This window comes from Sinocyclocheilus anshuiensis, unplaced genomic scaffold (assembly GCF_001515605.1).
Source record: "Sinocyclocheilus anshuiensis isolate Anshui unplaced genomic scaffold, SAMN03320099.WGS_v1.1 scaffold1571, whole genome shotgun sequence".
Taxonomy (NCBI): Eukaryota; Metazoa; Chordata; class Actinopteri; order Cypriniformes; family Cyprinidae; genus Sinocyclocheilus; species Sinocyclocheilus anshuiensis.
This window is the reverse complement of record NW_015551107.1, coordinates 332508-355178: the sequence shown is the minus strand read 5'-3', so window position 1 is coordinate 355178 and position 22671 is coordinate 332508. Positions and strand designations below refer to the sequence as shown.

Sequence of the window (22671 nt, the reverse complement as noted above, 5' to 3'; positions counted from 1 at the left end):
CCCGAGGAGACTTACGTTTATGGCAAAGCTACACCTGCCATTAAAGTTTACAGCAATTCCAATTATAGGAAGGTAAAATAAAATATTATCCAAACTACATTAAATATAGATTCCCATGCAACAAGAATAAACAAGATATGTGCTGAGAAGATGAAAACATCAAAATTCAAGAGACATTTACTATTAAGTAATAAGCAACCACAACAACTCATACGGCAAAAAAAAATAAAATAGTTTTTGAGAATTCAGTGTACTGATCCACTATTCAGAGGTGTCATGATTGATGTATCCATCAACTTAAAGGGATAGTCCAGTAAAAAATGAAAACTGAGTCTTCATTTACTCATTTGAAACTCATCGGACTTGCAGTGCATGTTCAGAACAAAATCGAACATTATACAATTATAAAACAATCATTTTTAATGCTCTCATATTTGTCCATTCATTGAAAGTCAAAGCGAGCAACACTGAGTGTCAAAAAAGATTAAGACATTGTAAAAAAAATCCATACCGATCAAGCAGTTTAATCCAAGTCTTCCTGGACTGTATATGATGAACAGATTTAATGTAGGCTTTTATTCACAGTTCAGATACACATTTTTTGACGTTCACACACAGAGCACATCAAATATCATAAATAGAAGCTCAAACATGTGTGGAAGCTAAAACGATCTCACACGGCCTCTCATGAAGCACACCTGTAAGTAATATTGTTATATCAGAACACAAACTCAAATGTGTGACCCTGGAGCACAAAAGCAGTCATAAGTAGCACAGGTATATTTGTAGTAATAGCCAAAAATACATTGTATGGGCCAAAATTATCCATTTTTCTTTTATGCCAAAAATCATTAGGATATTAAGTAAAGATCATGTTCCATGAAGATATTTTGTACATTTCCTACCGTAAATATATCAAAACTTAATTTTTGATTAGTAATATGCATTGCTAAGAACTTCATTTGGACAACTTTAAAGATGATTTTCTCAATATTTAGATTTTTTTGCACCCTCAGATTCCAGATTTTTAAATAGTTGTATTTCAGCCAAATATTGTCCTATCCTCACAAACCATACATCAATGGAAAGCTTATTTATTCAGCTTGTGCTCCAGTTGCACATATATGGATCAAAATGTCAACTTCTGAAGTTTTGTAGTTTGTCTGATGCTGTATTTGAAAGGCTTACTGTTCAGTATCTTGAATTTAATCAACACATTAGACTGCACACACACACACACACACACACACACACACACCCACACACAAATACACACACACACACACACAGACACACAGACACACACACACACACACAGACACACAGACACACACACACACACACAGACACACAGACACACACACACACACACAGACACACAGACACACACACACACACACAGACACACAGACACACACACACACACACAGACACACAGACACACACACACACACACAGACACACAGACACACACACACACACACAGACACACAGACACACACACACACACACAGACACACAGACACACACACACACACACAGACACACAGACACACACACACACACACAGACACACAGACACACACACACACACACAGACACACAGACACACACACACACACACAGACACACAGACACACACACACACACACAGACACACAGACACACACACACACACACAGACACACAGACACACACACACACACACAGACACACAGACACACACACACACACACAGACACACAGACACACACACACACACACAGACACACAGACACACACACACACACACAGACACACAGACACACACACACACACACAGACACACAGACACACACACACACACACAGACACACAGACACACACACACACACACACACACACAGCAGACCTGGTCTGATCAGTACTGATCTGCTCTAAATACAGTACTGTAATCAAATCCGCCCACACTGAGCACCTCATGGAAACTGGCCAGGGTTAGTCTCAGTCTAAAGACACGGATGTGGTTTGTAGAAGCAAACAGGATGAACTACTGAATACATGTACATGATTGAATTTCCTGTGTTAAGAAAAGATGCACAGCAGGTCTAATTATGAGCGTCTGACTTTCAGGACTTCGTTAAAAGTAAAACTGAGACATTCAGGCAAATTGACTGCTTCACAGTATCATGGACTACAGTTACCTGACAGCAGAGCCCTGTTTGTATCAGATCCCTTCTTGTTGTCTTGCTAATGAGGATATTGCTTGTGATGTTGATGAAATTCTCTGGCCAGATCCAGCTAGGTGAAGAGATAATGTATAGTATGCCCTGTTTTCAAAATTGTGCTTAAGCAATCGTAAAATACTGTAATAATGTAAACAGCTAAAATTTCACATATTTCACATGTGGAAATAAACCAGATACATATCTGATTGTGCCTTAAATGTGAACAGTCTGGTGGAATTCATACAGGGCTTTATTCCATAATTTTAACGTGCTTACCTCTAAATCATAAGAAAGATTATTACAACATTTGGAACATTTGATTGGACAATAAATTTAACTTCTGTAATGTAACATATTTATGAGAAAAACAGAATATTCAACAAGAAAGAAAAAAAAAAAAAAGTAGGACGAGACTTCATTTTATCCCAAGCAGTGTTATTTTAGCAGAATTTAGATACTAGTTTTTATTAATATTTTGAATTAATTTGTAATTTCTATTTTCATTTTTAGTTAAGTCTAGTAAATTTGTTGTATTTTTTTGTGATTTTTAAGATATATATATTTTTAATAAAGACATCTACCGGTATATATTATTAATTTTATTTCAGTTTTAGTTATATTAGTACATACATTTAAACTAAATGAAAATGATACATTTTGACTTGCTGAAAAATGACAACTAGCTGAAAGATTTTTTATATTGTATGTTATTATGTTATTTTTATTTCAAGCAATGATTTATTTATTTGTGCAGTTTTACTTGTAGTTTTAATTAATTATAATAACCCTGATCCTAAGTGATGCTAGCTGAAGAGGAAAGCTGTTTCAGAGAAAGAGAGTTAAAAATATACATTTTATTTATAAAGTGCCTTTTCTCAAGGCAAATTCTCACTCATTTTTTTAAAAGTGTATTGAGTGTGAGACATGTGCTATATAAATCTAACAAATTAATATTTATTATTATAAGACAGAGCATACACATCATGCAATAAAAATGTTTTAGATCAATACATGCATACAAAACTGTGTACAGTATATACACTACAAAATGTCATGTAGTGTATGTATTATGTAGCAATTATTATGAAAGTATGCCTTTCTGGTTCCCGTTTACACCAGTGACTATTCACTAATTATTTACTGCCATCTAGTGGCAAACGTCTATCTATCTATCTATCTATCTATCTATCTATCTATCTTCTGTTAGACTTCTCTATCTGTATTTGACTTATCCACAATAACATGCTGTCTGGCAAACAACTGTAAATGTTATATATTTCATATCAGCACTGCATAATGAGCTCTTTTATTCTCCTCAGACTGAACTGATCCAGTGTCAGATCATCTGACGCACAGCAGTCGTCCTCCAGCTGCTTTAACCCAGTTTACTGTATGAAGAAATGCTTTTCCTTACAAGACTCAGTGAACACGTACATACATCTGTCACAGCAACCCTTTTCTCTTCTAAGAATGATACACATAATAATAAAAAAAATGATTATGACAATAATTTAGTAACATATTGACAACTTCAAAGTAATGGAACTTCTTGTCCAGAAAAAAACAGTTAATAGTTTCTGGCTATTACTCAGAGATGGGCGTTCAGGAAGCTGTTTCCTGATCTCTGCACCCTTACCTGTACAGGAAACACACACACACACACACACACACACACACAACACCAACACACACACACACACACACACACACACACAGCTGTTTCCTCTTCAGAAGTCAATTTTTCCCAAACCAAACACAAGAAACTCACTAAACTTGATCTCACGTCTGATCCGTTTACACTAGTTGTAAACATGAATATGTGGGTGAACTGGCTGTGAATGAAAGGATTAAAGGTTGTACAATAATTGAAATGCATTTATAAAGACACAGGATTGGGGCTCAGGCTTGTCGTGTGTTTTACTTAGCTTTTTTTTTTTTCTCTCCGTGAAGAGTCTTACAGTTTTTCTAATGGTGTCAGGACTTTTCATCTTGATGACACTGACACTTTCATTGACATGAATACTTGCTTTTGAGGAATGACCTATCCATTTTGAGCAAGTGACACGCTTTTGCAGGTTATCAACTAGGTTTTGCAGTTTGTACTAATTGTTTTGAGAACTGCATTAACTGTTGTGCAAATGTAAATAGTGATGTGAGAAATGCACCAAAGCGACTGAGAAAAACTGTATTGGCATCATGTGCTTATAAGTATAGGCTGTGCAATGTGCATGATGTGCATGACTGTGTGTGTGTGAAAATGACATCATGACTGTAGAGCCTCACCCTTTAAATCCATCAGACATCCTGCCCTTACAAACATGACATCTATTTAAATCATCTCTTGAAGAGTTATATTTTCCCTCGTAACTGCCAGATAAAAAGGTACATCCTAAAAACATCCTAAATTCTTCCTTCCAATCACTTTTGACTTTGAAGTTAAATGCTATCTATGGAATTATTTATGTGTTATACTGTTATGTTGATTACCACAAAAAAAATTAAGGAAGATAATAGAAAACATGCTCTTGGAAAAATATCACAGTATTATATAAATACAATAATGTCATTAAAATAGAATTAAACAGGGCCATGCATAGACATTTGAGGTTTAAAACTTGATTAAACTGTACTTTTGCAGTGGGACTAAAGCAATTCATTACTAATATCATCCCTGTGTTAAGAGTTTTCTCTATATATAGAGTAAAGTTAAAAACCAATTCACAAATTGGTTGCACACTTGTGCACATTTTGACTGCATTTTCTGTTATTTAAAATACATAGCACATAAAGGTTTAACTATTGCTAATTTCCTTATTATCTGACAAACTTTACAGATCTTCTTTATGCACCAAGAGCTTGTAACACTCCAAAGAGAAAGGAAAAATTGAAATCGCATCATATGACCCCTTTAACTGGCAGTCTAACTTTCACTGACTTTGCAAGATGGTGAGTCGTTCTAAAGCGACTGAAACCCTGCGACATCAGGTTGTCCAGATTAAGGCCAATAGCTGCCATAGCAAGAGAAGCTGGTCGTTCCAAATCGGTGATTTCTCCAATAATGCATCTTTACAATGTCATCAACTCATTCAACTCCCCTAAAGAGCTGGTCGTCCAGGAAAGACAAATGCACGAGAGGCCAGGATAATGCAGAGACTCTCAGTGGGGAATCGGTTCAGCACTGCAGCTGGAATTGCTTGCCGGTTCAGTGATGAACAGGGTAAGGATCTGTCTCTGCACACAGTGTCTTGACTCTCATCAGCAGAAAGAATCAAAAGGCTAAGCTCATCTTTGCTGAGGAGCATGTTGTGTGGAGAGAGGAGAACTGGTCCAAGGTTCACTTTATTGATGAGAGCAAGTTTAGTTTATTTGGGTAGCATTGTGCAGAGACTAGTGATGTCCAGCAGCCGCAGATGTGCTGCAGTCATTCAAAGCCAGTGCCTGCTCCTACTAATTTTTGACTACTGTAACCTTCAGAAATGTTAGTTGTAATCTCCCTTTGTGCTACAATCATTGCTGTTCTCTAATTTTAATCACTGTTTTCCACAACGTAAAGGGGTTTTGTTGAAGCGTCTTGGTTATTTTGTAAAACACTGCTCTACTAACATGGTATAACCACTTAGCAGATGCTTTTATCCAAAGCGATTTACAGTGCATTCAGGCTACACATTTTTTACCAGTATGTGCGTTCCCTGTGAATTGAACCCACAACCTTTTGCGCTGCTAACGCAATGCTCAACCACTGAGCCACAGGAACTGACCACTGAGCCACAGGAAGTTTACTTGAATCTAAAAAGTTACATGTGGTATAAAGAAACCCCCTATTTTACCACAGAGAGACTGAGAGAGTCCCTTACTTTCCTCAGATACAACAGAAATCCACCTGTCAGTTTATGCCAGGCGTCTTTATCACAGCTGAGCCACAGTCTGCAAGATCGCTTCAGTTTGGACAACAGGTGCAGAAAGCCAAAGCAGACCAGAAAGACTCCAACAGCTTATTAATGACAAATGGAATACAATTACTACATATAAAAACACTCAAATAGGATTTTACAACAACAAATAAAAACTGACAATTACATTTACTTATAACTACATTTTTTTGGCTACATCTTTTACGGTCCACAATAACAGCATGGAAAAACAGTGTTAAGAAAACTTGATAATTGATGATTCACGGCCGAATTAGGCAATCGCGTTTCTTTTCACGAGGGAGTGCGGTTCAAGAAAAGAGCGAGTATGTGAGAACAGGAGGTGCAAACTGAGCCGCTCAACAGCTGTAAGAAAATCTGATTCAGTAACTCGACTCCAAACTACAACTCGACATTTCCCAGTCACTCACTTCCCATGTTTCAAGGCCTTTCAGTCGTTCTGCTTTCAGCCTCAGTCTGAAAACTGTGACGGGAAACTCGTTTGTCTCACAACGATAATGTGACTAACATGCTGGGTTATCAGTAAATAAAGAAGAAACTAGCTACATATGTGAAAGAACTGTTTGGGAGTTGATGGTAGCCTATAAAAACCTTTGGCGAACGAATATGGCGCACTGATTAGGGAGAGTCTGTATTTTCCCCGTTATAGTTTTAGGGCTGGGCACTTATATCTTTGGAAACATTGGACTAGAAATCCCACCCCATCAAAGTTTTGGATTTTTAACAGAAACAGTTTTACATGAAACTTCAAAATTTCATTTAATCCAATGTTATTTGCCATTTCTTTGTAAGTATGTGTAAAATTCACTAGCAACTTTCAAAAAGTCTTTAATTTGTGTCTCAATGGGACCATGAGCTGATGGTCCTCGAGATCTTTTGGCATCTAGTGGTCAAAAATGTTTAAATCTGCTCTAATATTTTGCTCTTCTGTAATTATACTGATATTCCAAACCGGCTGGTCAAGTTAAGTTTGAGAAACTACATGTTGAGTTTTTGTTGCCTGCATTGTTGAGGGCTGTCTGTGTGAATCTTCACAGTATCTCCTGCTTAAAGTAAGCAGAGAAGGAACGTTCTGATATCATTTCAGGCTTAGAGATGAAGGTCGTGTCTGTTATGTGTTTCTATGGAGGCTGATAAACAGTTTGAGACAGCATCTGACCTATTACTCCCTGTGCTGGAAATAAAGGGAGTTTTCTGCTGACTGGTTCTGTCCAAACTCTTACTTCCTCCAGAACGCAGCAGAAGCATTTCTCTTCTCAAAACGAGAAAACCCTGGAACCCACAAACCTCTGTGTGGGAACTTTCACTTTCACCTCAACTTTCATATAGGGCTGTTCAGTTCTCCAAACAATAGTTCACTCAGAAATGAAAATGCTGTCATTGTTTATTCGCCCGTGTCGTTTCAAACCTGTATTTGTTCAATATTCAAACCTTGTTTTGCTTGTCGCAGACTAGTTCTTTCACGTCATGCAATCATGTTTGTGTTTAACATATTTGTGTTTTCATCAGTGTTCATATCAAATAAAGTAATCATGTCTGTTCTGAAAACTTGTAATATGAACATATCTTCAGTTGTGTTTTAAAGATGAACAGAAGTCTTATGGGTTTGGAAGGACTTGAGGGTGATCAATTATGACAAATGTTTGGGTAAACTAACTTGGTTTGGTTTAAAGCACTTAATTAATGACATTTTCGCAGTTTCTGTGACCTAATCTGAAGTGAGAACTATTTATGGTTAGTAAGTTGATAACAAAGCATTATCTAACTCTTTACTATGGGCTAATCAAACATTAATAATTGTGTTAATTACAGTGACAATGAATGAAGAACTCATTATTTGTATTAATGTTTTAACTACAATTTATAAACCATAAATTAACTATAAACTAATAGTTTGCAAATACTTTATTAGTGTATATTTATTATAAAATGTTACAGATAAACTTAACTAACCACCATTTACACAAAAGTTGTTACAGCAGCTAAAAGTCCAATGCTCATAAATATACCAAAAAATTAGTAAACATTTATAAACATTTACAAATAATGAATAATCGCTAATTTACTTTGGGTACTGCAAAAACATGAACAAATGGTTAATAAATGTTAATTTTGTTAAGATGTGTAAATAGCAGAAGTCTGCACAACTAATGAAAACCGAACATATGACCTTTACAGACTGTGATTATGAGTTAATGAATAATATGCTAACATGAATGCTTTAGTGCTTAAAATTACAAATTGCACGTGAAAAAAAAAGCACGTGAAATATGTATCATGGTTTCCAAAAAAAATAAATAATAAAAATTAAGCAGCAAAAACTGTCTGACATTGCTACTAATAGGAACCGTTATTAATAATTGGGTACCAATGATAATTGACTATGACTAAAGCACTAGTTATGAATATCAGAATGATTTCTGAAGGATCATGTGACACTGAAGAGTGCACTAATGATGCTGAAAATTCAGCGCTGCGTCACAGGAATAAATTACATTTAAATATAAAATGCATCTTTTAAATTGTAATAATATTTTACAATATTATTATTATTTTTACTGTATTTTAAACAAATGAATGCAGCCCTGGTGAGCATTATACGAGATCTTTTACAAAAACATTAGAAGATTATTCTGAACTTTTGACCAGTATACTGTATGAAACAAAAGATCTACAGTGCTCTTAATTCAAATAACAGAGAGCATCATTCAGATAATACACATACAGCTCTGTATGAGACGTGGAAATATAGGCCATGTGCACTGTGGGAGAGAAGAGGCTGATGGGAATCACAAGCGTGGGTTTGACGTGAACTTGTCCAAAAAAACATCCCTGATCCCACTAAGGAAGAGGGCCGTGAGGATCAGGACGCATTCAGCAAGCATTAGTGTGGGGATTACGACTCGACACGCTCCGCTGCACTCCTCACCCGCCGGGTGTCATCTCTGATCTAAAGCAGCGCAGACACACAGAAGCTGACTGTTATTAGGCCTCATGAGGGCTGAGGAAACACCTGAGCGAGCAGTGATCCTTCATCTGTCCTTCAGGCTTACAAGATCATATCTTTACAGACACAACCCCTCCAGGTCACTGAGACATGTGTTACAGTATCTAAATATACAGGGAATAAAAGTATAGTCCTACCACAGCTGCCATGACAGACTCTCACACAGAACCGAAAACCACCTCTCAAATCAAGACTACAGAGGCCAGAAACAAGTCGACCAAGCCTAAACCAGCAAAGCTGTGCAAGACCAGCATGAAAGGATTCTCCTACAATTCAAAACACAACAGAGATCCAGCATTCCACACCGTCATGTTCTGCTTGCAGACTCTGCACGTGAAAAGCGAAGACAGAAATGCTCAGAAAGGCTCACCAGTGAATTACAGTGCTGTGTGTGTGTTTACAGAGAGAGATGGCGGTTTCTGGAGCACATATGACAGAGTTTAACCTCTCCTGAAAAACACTGTTGCAAGTTTAAACTAGATTCTGAATGACACATTTCCAATGCAAACTCAAATTTTGGACTCCACTGCATGTAAGATGTAAAGTTCTTTTATCCTTTTTAAGACTTTCATATTTGGGTGAAATTTGGACATTTTTTAATTAGCAATTTCCTTTGAGCATCCAAAAGGCCAAATATTTTGTCAAGAAGAACTTACAGATCTACTCTGTGGAAGCCCGTTTCCGCCACTGAATACAAAATAAAAAAGGTAATTGCGACTTTTTATCTCGCAATTCTGACTTTTTTCTCAAAATTGCGAGTTTACATCTCGCAATTCTGACTTTTTTCTCAGAAGTACCTGATACAAACTCGCAATTCTGACTTTTTTCTCAGAAGTACCTGATACAAACTCGCAATTCTGACTTTTTTCTCAGAAGTACCTGATACAAACTCGCAATTCTGACTTTTTTTTCTCATAAACTCACAATTGCGAGTTACAAAAGTTAGAATTGCAAGATATAAACTCGCAATTCAGGCTTTTTTTTCTCAGAATCAGGGCCGTTTCTAGCCAATTTGACGCCCTAGGCGAAATCCCTATTCCTCCCCCCGCCCCTTCAGCTGGTGGCGCCCTAGGCGACCGCCTAGCTCGCCTATGCATAGAAACGGCCCTGCTCAGAATTGTAAGATTTACACTCGCAATTGCAAGATATAAAGTCCAGTTCAAAAGGAGAAAAAAGACTGATATGTTCTCAGAATTGCAAGTTTATTCTTCACAATTCTGACTTCATTTATCAAAATTGCGAGTTTATAGCTCGCTATTCTGACTTCATAACTCGCAATTGCGAGTTTATGTCTCACAATTCTGAGAAAAAAGGTCAGAATTACAAGTTTGTATCAGGCAATTCTGAGAGAGAAACAAAGTCAGAATTGCGAGATGTAAACTCACAATTGTGAGAAAAAAGTCAGAATTGCGAGATAAAAAGTGTTTTATTTTTTTTATTCAGCTGCGGAAACGGGCTTCCATACTACTCAGCTAACAGGGAATGTTCTCAAGATTTGGGAAGGTTATCTCTAAGTTGTGAACAAACATTCGTCCAGTAACATTAACAGAATTTTTGTCTCTGATAATGTTCTCTAAATGTTATTTATACATCATTCGTGGACTGTTTTGTCCCCCTGAAACATTTTAGTGCGACGTTCCTCTAACATATTTAAATGTTACAACTTTACTAGTTTCAGAATGTTCGGAGAACACTCAAATGTAACATTCTCACAATGTTTTCAAATGGATCAAATGGAATATTGCCTTATTGTTTTCTCTAACGTTCGTAATAACCAGGGAAAAAAGGTTTTAAAACATTTAAAAAACTTTTGAACGTGCAGAGAAATATTGTTTTCATAACATTATGGGAATGTTAGCAAAAAGATCTTACAATATTTTTGTTAGCTGGTTGCTCCTCAGGTCAATAACTGTTAGCATCACCCAGTTTTGACATGTCTTATTCTAAAGCAAATAAATATAGATGTGCGCTTTTTTCATAATGTAAACAGTACTCACCCAGATCCTTCATCACCTCCGGCTCTCGTTTGCATTGAATCTGCTGATATCCAGAGAGAGAGAGAGCCGCTCACACCTTTGATCACTGATCAGTCCGACTGATCGATACAGTTAATATTCAGTGACACATGCGCGCACAGCATAACAAACACACATGGAAAAGTAACTTAAACACCTTTGCATTAGCGGAACATCAGACTTTGATATGAGAAATGCTAGCGGTTGTGGTTGTGACACGCACGCACGCACCCACACACACACACACACACTCCTCCTCTCAGTCGGTGAGTCGGATGGGAGAGGTTTACTGATGACAGATCACCGGGCGTCAATGCTCTTGCACGGATATGTCCCGCGAAAAAAACAAAACAAAACAAACAAACAAACAAAACCGTACACGGATCATTCTAATGCACTGCATCCATTAAACACCAAATTTGCTATAGGTTTTATTAATCACATTTATTGATATATGTTGCTTTTAGTGTAACATTATTATTTTTTCATTAAAAAATGTATGTAAATCCTTTAAAGAGGTCTTTAACGTAATAAATACATATTTTCACAGCGATGCAGAGATGTTGTTATACCGTCGCGCCCTCTTGCGACACCTGAGGCACCTCACTCCTCTCACCAACCAGCATTAAAAAGTGTTTACAAATAACATAAACTTTATCGTTGAGAGAACGCCAGGTATACAGATCAAATATGACTCTCCAGCTTTATGCCACTGTATACTTCTTCAGAATAATTTAAGTCACTGTAAATTCCATTGTGCATTCAATTGTGATTTCCTTTATGTAAATATGAAAACAGGCATATAAACAGAAGTTTATTTAGCTTTCCTTTTTTTTTTGTTTTTTTTACTGCCTTTTTGTCTCACAGTTCTGTATTTCTCGCTGGTGGGCTGACAGAAAGATGGGGGATGACTGTCATGTGGAGAGAAACCGGCGGACTGTCCTGTAGGTGGCGCAGTCTTTGATAACATTGGAAAAGCTCGCTGCTCCTCACCGTGCAGGGTTTTGCTGAGGAGCTGAGCTTTAGGGTTATAAATAAAGCCACTTAAAGCCTGACATGTCAAATAGTAGTCTGAAAATCATTTTCTAGTAATGGAAATGAAAAAATTCAGAGGCCCAAACTGAGAAAAAATATGCAATTTGGTGCCTTTGCATTGATATTTATAAGCAGTGTTGGGGGTAACGCATTACAAGTAACGCGAGTTACGTAATCAGATTACTTTTTTCAAGTAACTAGTAAAGTAATGCATTACTTAAAAAAGTAACTAAGTAATGTAATTAGTTACTTTTTTATGGAGTAATGCAATATTGTAATGAATTACTTTTAAAAGTAACTTTCCCCAACACTGTTTATAAGATGTGAATTCTGATAGCTTGTGAGAGATGAACAAATAAACCTTCCTCAATAGCCAGATGATAAAAATATCAAACATAATACATGATTTTTCTAAAAAATGATGTATGGTTAAGTAAATCTATGTTGTTGCTTCAGTCCAGTGAGTGTTCATCTTGACATATTTCTAACAATATAAAAGTTATTCTTACATTTACTATAAAAATCAGTAATTTTTTTTCACAGCAAAAGACACATGGACCATAATCTGAAGGTGGTTTATCAGCAAAGTTTTGAACACGTTGATAGTTTAGAGGCTTTAGACATTTGCATATTAAATATGATACTTTTACAGTATGGAAGGTATTGTAAATACATAAATTCAATTATAAAAAAGGAAACCAGATCACCAATTTCATTATGGAAGACTATATGCAAAATATATGCTAAAATTGAATATTAAATGAAATTATTTAATTTTCATTTTATTTTTCACCGTGACAATGCATTGTCCCTGTCAAATTAAAACATAAAATGCAGAAAATGATAGAGTTACAGTGATTGAATACAATATGATGTGTTTTTAAATCATATTCGCAGATGCCAGATGTGTCTTGTATGCTGAAGAACATGCCGGATCCTGGTAGTACACGTTCACATAACTTTATTACAGGAGATCTGAATGACATATATCTGGTATAATATATTCTATTTGAATTGACAGTGACTGCCAGAGAGAGCATCTGGCTGCCGTTCATGGAGAAGGAGCTGAAATGTGATGAAGAAACGGCCATCATCCGACACAGCTCAGGAGCCGCTGCAGCCATGAGGTACTGAGTGATTCTGCCTGGCAGCGTTTGCTTGCATGCTTATTAGGCCTGTAATATGTATTAATAAGGATTTACTTGATCCTTTTTTTGAAGAAATGTAATTTATACGTTTCTGCTTATTTGGTTCACTACTTCTCCCGTTGATATGGGTCAGATATAGTGAAACATTTGAATGATCACAAGTGATTATTGGGCAGGATTCGATTCTGCTGCACTTGAATGATCAATCTCTGAGCCAACACATTTTTAAAAGTAAAGTATATTAGTGCTGTCAAACGATTAATCGCGATTAATCACATTCAAAATAAAAGTTTTTGTTTACATAATAAATATACACAGTACATGCACATATATTATGTAGCCTATATATAAATATACACATATGAATGTATATATTTAAGAAAAATGTTATATTTATATATTAAATAGTGCTGTCAAACGATTAATTGCGATTAATCACATCCAAAATAAGTTTTTGTTCACATAGTTTGTGTGTGTACTGTGTATATTTATTATGTATACATAAATACACAACCATGCTTGTACATATTTAAGAAAAATATGTTACGTTTATATATTAAATATATTTATATATAATATAAATTATATGAATATAAATATATACATGTAAATATTTTCATAATACACACAGTATGTGTGTATTTATATATACATAATAAATATACACAGTACACACACACAAACTATGTGATCAAAAACTTTTATTTTGGATGCGATTAATCGTTTGACAGCACTAAAGTATAATACTCACAAATATTTATAGCCCCAAACTATTTAATGTGTACTAAACTGACGAAATGCATGGTTTTAAATGCACGTGTGATGATAATGCATGATTGCACGCGAGAGCGGTGCGTGTACAGTAAAAATCACTCATAACATCAATCATCATCCATGTGAGTGTGTGCTAAATCTACCTTCTTATTCCCATTTACCTCAGGATATTTCAGCCGGCCATGAGAACGGGAGAAGATCAAAACAAACGTGAAGTACATAATTCAGTTCGGATCTAGACTCTGGGAAGAGCAACAGGAAGTGGCTGATGGACTGAAGACAGATCTACAGAAATACTCGGACCTTTCCAGAACACAGCTTTTCCAGAGCTCATCGACGCAGTGAAAAAGCTCAAAACCAACAGCTAAATACCAAAACTCACCCTTCTTCCTCTGTGCACTTAAAAAATACTCATTTTATTTCTTAGGGGCCAAATGAATCGTGTCTTACAAGAAACAATGGCAGTGTATTATTGTGGCAAACTGTCCATTTTCATTTATTTTCAATACAAGCATAATCATGTGAATCCTCAAATACTCACGATTTCTTTACAGTAGCACACAGAATGCCCATGAAAACGGAGACAAAACATAGCAATTAGTACAAAACCAATGACGTACAAGTAATGGCACTTACAGCAGTCAGAACCAACCAAACATTGATCTCAGTTCAAGTTATTACGATTATTATACAATTAAGTCCACACGTGAGGGTTTTGCTGCTCATATGTATAGATACAATCCTATATTTAAACAGGGAAGGTTCAAATGTAAATCCTGGTTCTAATCAGTTATAGCACCATAATAAGGGTCACCGTCAACATAAACATTTCTTTTAATTGAAACATACACATTGTATTACTTGGTGTAAGAACGGTTTATCTAGTTCATTAAGTTAATGAAATTCATTAATTCTTTTAATAGTGGACTGAAATAAAGCATTCATTTTTACTCAATCCAGTAACACTGATTTCTTGTAAACAACTCTAACCTAAAGTCTAACTCAAACGATGAAAGCAGTCATTTACTTGTCTACATGTTGTTCTAAACACATTACATACAAGACGTTCAGCAGAACATTCCTGCTGTTCTTTACAGCAACAATTTCATTTGGCAAAGCATGACAAAGTATTGTACTTTTATGCTACTTTTTTAGAGCTCAAAAGGTGTCTTTATTCACTTCCATCTGTATGGAAAAATTGTTTTGTTGTTTTCCCACAGGTTTTGGAACAACATATAAGCGAGTAAATGACCATTTCATATTTTAGGTGAAAAACAACAACAACAGCAAAAATTTCAGCCGTTCTCATAAAACTGCTGCCATAAGAATCATATATTGCTTCTTCTATAAACCTGAGATTGGAAGTAAAGTGCACTTAGCCAAACCAAGCCATCACGTAAACCTGCTCACTCTGCTACAAGTTATTTAAACGGCTATATATTTTCAGAAAAGCAGTTATCTGTAACCCATGAGGTTATAGCATCACGTTCATCAGTAAAACATGTATTCAAGCAGCGAGTGTGATGGGAAAGGACACTGTCCTAACCCAACAGAGCAGCTTCAGGAACTACACAGTATTCTTTTTCCTCCGTGCTTTGGCGTATCCTCTTCCAAACCAGCCTCCCTGAACCGCAGTAGCTTCACCCTGAGCCTGTGTGTCCGGCGAAGCGTCCTCCAGAGCAGCAGGTGGCGCTATCTCTTCACGAGTGTGGCTCTTCTGCTCTTGTGGACTGAGGGGTTTAGCCAAGCTGAAGATGGGGTCTTGTGATCTGTTATTCGTACAAATTACAGGCAATATTAATAACCGACAGCTGCTTCGGATGAAAATATATGACTATCAGGCTTGAGGCCATGTTATATGAGGAATACAGAGTGCCAAAAAACCTAAAAAAAACAAGCGTTTTAGCACTTCCTGTTCTGCTGTCTTGAAGTCAGTGGCTGTGTCAATTGTTCACAATGTAGCACGGTCTCTCTTTCTGTACTGCTTAGTGCTTAGAGAAATCCAGTCAGGAATCCATGCGATCAGGTATTTTGTATGAGGGTAGAAGTTTACCCCACAACCATTTTGCAACAGGTTCACATTTATCTCGCAAATTTGCTGCGTTGACCAACAAAAAGCTGCATGGTTTGAAAGCGACTTCTGTCTGAGCGCTGCTTCATGCATCTAGTGCCGTCAAATGATTAATCGCGATTAATCGCATCCAAAATAAAAGTTTTTGTTTACATAATATATGTATGTGTGCTGTGTATATTTACTATGAATATATAAATACACACATGCATGTATATATTTCAGAAAAATATTTTATGCTTATGCATTAAATATATGTATAATATAAATTATACGAATATAAATATAGACATGTAAATATTTTTTAAATATATACTGTATGTGTGTGTATTTATATATACATAATAAATATACACAGAACACACACATATATTATGCAAACAAAAACTTTTATTTTGTATGCGATTAATCGCGATTAATCGTTTGACAGCACTAGTATCTACACTATTGGCAGTGGAAGTTTTTGCCTGCTAATGTTTCTGCACCTTAGCAGTATATTAGACACATGAATTCAGTGTTAAGTGGGTCTTGCCTGTTGTAAACGGGAATTCCCAAACCCAGCTCCTCCATCAGAAGACCCATCACAGCATCACACTTGCCATGCATTTTCAGAGTAGCCAGGTTATCTTTCGGTGTCCACTAAAATAAGGAAAACACACCAAGCTGTTAGATCATGTTAACCGAAAGCCACATTTCATTTGATGGAAAACAGAAGAATCAAGAGTGGTTTTATGAAGAGAAATATTACCTGTAGATTTACAATGTACAGCTTTGGTCTTTTGTTGGCTGGTCTGTTCATGCACCACAAGCACGAGTATTTCTTCAACACCTGATGGACAAACACACAATACATGGCATCAGCTGCATTATTTAGTACACAACAATGTCATTTTGACAAATATTGCAATATGTTCAACTTTTAAGATCTTGTATTGCTGCTGCTTGCATAAAAGCTTAAATAACACATGAAAAAAAAAACCAAGCAATGCCTCCAAACTACGTCAGTGCATCTAGCTATACCTATGGTACCAGTAGTTTAAGATTGAAGCCACGCCCCTCTGGATTACATAATTTAAAGAGACAGTTCACCCAAAATTAAAATCCTGCCATCATTTACTCACCCTCGTCATTCAAACCTGTATGACCGTCTGTGGAGCATAATATATTGGATCATTATATATTTTGAATGTATAACATAGTGATGGGCGCTTTTGAAGCACTGCTTCGTGAACCTTCGAAACCTTTGTGAATCATGTGTTTTGAAACAGTGAATCAAACTCACGTGATTACAGGAAACGAGGCTTCGTTACATCATAACGGTTTCGAAAAGTCAATGGTTTTCCGTTGGGGTGGGGGGCTGATCTCTGTAAACCAGCGAATCATGCGAGTTCATTGAGCCCCCCAGTGGCGAACCATTGAACCAGCGTCTATGATTTTTACCTGATCTCGGATCAGTTTCATCAATTTGTAGACATTTTTAACGAGTCATTTGTGTAACTAAAAGGATGAGAAGTAGTTAATAGTCTCTTACTGGCCTCAATACACAAGCTCTCCATAACACAAACAAAACAAGCCCTACAAATTAATATTAAATAGTTTAAAAACCACATATTATACTGACACTTCATATGTAACGGTATTTTATTATTTTTATGGCATTTAATGTATTATACTTTCAATAAAAAAAATTGCAATGGGTTTTTAAAAGCTGTTTTTATGCATGTTTTAGCTCGAGTTTTTGTTGCGCAATTGATTCGAAGCTTCGAAAAGGTTCGTTTCTCCCATCACTACTAGTATAACATATTTTGAAGATATTTTGTTATTTAAACACTTTCAGTTCCCATTGACTACCAAGATATGGCCAAAAATACTATGGAAGTCAACTGGAACCAAAACTATTTGCTTATCAACATTCTTCCTAATATCTTCTTTTGTGTTCAACAAAAGAGAGTCGGTCATACAGGTTTGGAACGACATGAGGGTGAGTGAATGATGACAGAATTTTCATTTTTGTGTGAGCTGTTCCTTTAACCCGCTCCAGTCACACCCTCACCTTCAGGCTGGAGCCCAAGCAGAGGATGAGGTCAGCCCGTTGTGCCGTCTCGGCGGCCCCCTTCCAGTTGAGCGGCTGCTCCAGGGTGCCACGCTCACCGAAGTGCACTATAGTGTCTCAGAGCTGCGCTCTGCAGTGAGGACACAGGCGGCCCGTCCCGTGTCGGTGCAGAGCCATGCGCTCCGTCACATCAAACAGCCGGATAAACTCCCGTGCCGGAGAGCAGCAATCACACCTGTGTGACGGATGGGACGGCAGAGTGGAAGATAAAAAAAAAAATATATATATTTTACAAACAGTTTCGAAATATATAACCCTGGACAACAAAAGCAGTCTTAAGTCGCTGGGGTATATTTGTAGCAATAGCCAACAATACACTGTATGGGTCAAAATTATAGATTTTTCTTTTATGCCAAAAATCATTAGGATATTAAATAAAGATCATGTTCCATGAAGATATTTTGTAAATTTCCTACCGTAAATATATCAAAACTTAATTTTTGATTATTAATATGCATTGCCAAGGACTTAATCTGGACAACTTTAAAGGCGATTTTCTCAATATTTAGATTTTTTTGCACCCTCAGATTCCAGATTTTAAAATAGTTGTATCTCAGCCAAATATTGTCCTATCCTAACAAACCATACATCAATGGAAATTATGTATACATCTCAATTTTGAAAAATTGACCCTTATGACTGGTTTTGTGGTCCAGGGTCACATAATGTTTTTTTTTCTTAACTCTAAGAGCCATTTTTACTAAACAGGGCAAATTAGCGCGAGAGCGCAATTACAAAACAGCGCCGATGGGCGTGGAAATTTCTTCGGGTGATTTACTAACAATGCGCACATTAAAGAACACGCATCTCATTTACATATCGACCAATGCAATATACCAAGCGCAGCGCAAATTAGCGTAATAGCAAATAAAGAAGCCACAGTACGTTGAAAATAACCAGAGGCCAAAAAATGAAGGTTTTCTAGAAGCTTTGATAGAGCTAGTATTGCGTGACTCCTAGTTGAGGGTTCAAGTCGTCTTTTATTTCCTGAAGCAAATTACACATAACATGGCTTGGCAAACGATATGTTCAGATAATGTGTTCTTCTGGCATTCAAAATAAATTAATATGTGAGGAAAAATCCTCTCCCTTCTACCACGCGCTCCCTGTTCTCTGCGGTGCCTCCTCCTAGCAACAATAATTGCAGCCAGTTCAAGCGAAAAATAGTTTAAAGACATGCTTTTTTTGGGCATTAAATAATGGCGAAAATACCAGTAATTTTTTACAAGCACAAACGCTAGTACAACGTGTTGCGTGATTAATTTAAATACTCTCCTCCCATCAGTTTTGCGTCTGAAAGGGAAACTCCTACAAATGCATATTCAATAAGGTCAGGCACAAAAATAACTGTGTCCACGCCTTTTCAGCGCTAATTCGTCACTGCGTGTCTTTAATAAATCCAGACAGTACTATTTTAACGCCAAAAGACGTTTGCGCTGGCGCAAGCTGTTAGTAAAACTGGCCCCATAACTGGGAGTAAAAGACTGTATTCTACATTAGATTTTGATATCTCTGTGCTATCCTTCAAGACAAGTGCATCAAGACACTTTCACTTTAGATATATGACAAATGTCGCAAATCTCATTCGCAGACCTCAATGAACATGTTTCCGTGGAGTTCAGAGAGAGCGTGTCTGGGCAAACCACTGCGCAGGTGAAGACCATCACAGTTCTGCGAGACCACATGCTGAACCTGCAACAGTTAAAAATATTTCTATAGCACTTTTCACAAAACACCTCATTTCAACGCAGCTTTACAGAAAATCATAATGTTTGTAATATCTTAATGCCTTATAGTTGCATTTAGCTAGACTATATTGTAACTGGGCGATAATATAATCACATTTAGTTACAAGTTATAATAATATAGTCACAAATTACAGTTACTTCGACACTATTTTCCTGTTTAATACTGTAAAGCTGCTTTGACACAATCTGTATTGTAAAAAGCACTAATTAAATAACGGTGACTTGTATTGTGCAAGCAGTAGAGATTTGCAATATATGATATATCGCCCTACACGAGTATACTTTAAGTGTGCGGATACAATGCTGGGTAGATTACATACAAATTGTAGTCTGTTACTGATTGCAGATTACATGAAGAATACTAGTTAGTAACGTAACCTAGGCTATTTATTTTAGGTAATGTATTCGGACTACTTTTTTCAGATTACTTTTTTACCTAACTTGTTTTAAACTTACCATTCATAATCAATGATACATTTCATATTTATTTGTTTCATAAAGAGTGTTTCCCCCCCAACTTTAGAAGCACGGATTGCAAAGATCAAAAAAATTGCAAAAAAATTTATATGACGTTTACATGACCATTCCATATTGTAAATAAATGGTATGACAGACAGTCGGATTTTTAAAAAGGAAACTTCAAACAAGAAAAAAAGAATTAGAATGAATTATAAATTAACTGCTATTGTGTGAATAATATGTAATCACGTAATCCATAAAAAAGTAACTGTAATCTGATTATGAGCATTTTAAGTACTTAATTTTTGGAATCTGATTACGTAATCCAGATTACATGTAAACAGTTACTGGATAGATAGATAGCAGATAATGACTTTAATAACTCTGCTCCCAAATACTAGAATATGTAACTTACTGTACCTTCTGATCAATCTGCAAAAAAGTACTATATAAAAAAATGGATATATCACGGGGCGATAATATAGTTTGTTTTCCGCCGATATAACAATCAAGCTATTGAGATTTGTTATATAGTACAAACCGCTCAATGTAAGTGTGCTGTATGTATGCGGGATTCTGATCATTCACAGAAACATTACACACAACCATGTGTTGTCACTCACCATCTTCACTTTGTGTAGCATCCAGATGCACATGTGCGTGAGAGTGGGCTCAGCTCGACTCAGATCTGACGCACTGACGGATGTTAACATGTGGCAGAACACACCCGATCAGAACAAAAACAGTAGGCAAGGCTAACTCTTAAACTCTAAATCCGTATTCTAGACAGGAACCACTGTAGTAGTGTATCCCTCACCTCACAGATCGGCCCTTCTGCAGCTGAGTCCACACGCCATTGGGCCCCCGATAGTCTGGGATGGATGCGGCCTGACGAGAACACAAACCTACACAATTAACACAGAGATGGACAACATATCTAATATTTACAACCATTTACATCTCAAAACTGAAGACGTAGACGTACTCTCCAGCCACAGCTGTCAATCACCACTGCAAATTAACGCACATACGTCACTTTTCGTGACGTTGGTTCAACTTTGCTTTTTGAACCAGAAGAACGAAATTAATCCCAAAAAATGAAAAAATAACCACTTTACCCTTAATAATAGAAATAATTAGTGCTATTGTTGTTATCACTGATGTGCAACCTGTTCATATGTGTTAACACCTCAAAAAATGTGTTTTAGGGTTTCATGACACTTCAATATTGTTTTGTTGGTAATACTAAAATGAGCAATGGTTTTAATGCACTCTATCTAGCCACTGCGTTTATGAGACAGACGCACCGTGCTGATTCCCGCTCCGGTGTAGATGACCACATGCTTGGCCTGCTGCAGCGCCTCCGCTAGCTGCTTCACTTTAGCCTTCAGGCTCTCAGCATCATCAAACACCTGCAACCATCACAACCACATTTATATCATATGTTTTATTTTGTGAAATCTTACTACGTATATGGAATAACCGTTTTATAAAAGCAATAATCCCCGTGAAGCCGTGGTTTACAGTGAATTTATAACAGCTAAGGGGGATGTTAGGCACGACGCGAAGTGCTTATTGGGGCTTATTGCTTCAACAAAATGCCAGATTTATCATTTATCACTGGATGTAGTGTGTGTCTGGGAATGTATTCATGCTACACCTGAATGAAGGACAGCTTTTATTAACGGATGAGAAATTCAAATGCATGTTTAAGTATCTGTATCAGGGTTTCTGCAGGTTTTATGTAACTCTAAGTAAATTTAAGACCAAGTAAAGCAAATTAAAGGAATAAATTGAAGGGAACCCATTATGTCAACTACATCTAAGTGTAAATCTTTAGGGAGCACACAATAAGTTGTATTAGAAACCCTTTAAAGTTGGAAAATATTAATTCATTTTCCATAAACAGATAGATGACAGATAGATAATAATGTTCTTCAATCTTCATCAGTATTTTTGACTTGTTTTCAAGTGCAAATGTCCAAAGATTCAAGATTAAGACACTTATAAGTCTTGTTTTCTGTGAAATTCAATCAAAATGAAGTGTGTTCATGATTAAAACAAGAACAAACATCTGTCAATGGGCTCAGACTATTAAACTATAGATGCAAACTCCTCACCTTTCGGTGACAACTCACTTTGAGATTTGCTTCGATCCAATGAGA

The 22671-nt window shown here is 36.5% G+C and overlaps 2 protein-coding genes and 1 pseudogene across 2 annotated transcripts in view; all 3 read right to left on the bottom strand.

The window, feature by feature from the left end:
* Positions 1 to 11175, bottom strand: part of LOC107662928 (rho guanine nucleotide exchange factor 3-like) — a 47542-nt gene extending 36367 nt beyond the window's left edge. Inside the window, exon 1 of the mRNA XM_016453068.1 lies at positions 11141 to 11175. Within this exon, the coding sequence (XP_016308554.1) occupies positions 11141 to 11175 (35 nt within the window). The remainder of the gene's footprint in view (positions 1 to 11140) is intronic.
* The window catches only part of LOC107662933 (LIM and cysteine-rich domains protein 1-like), a 360255-nt gene that overhangs the window by 252157 nt on the left and 85427 nt on the right, over positions 1 to 22671 (bottom strand). The gene's annotated exons all lie outside the window — the stretch shown is intronic.
* LOC107662934 (NAD-dependent protein deacetylase sirtuin-7-like) overlaps positions 15239 to 22671 on the bottom strand; it is a 9481-nt pseudogene continuing 2048 nt past the window's right edge.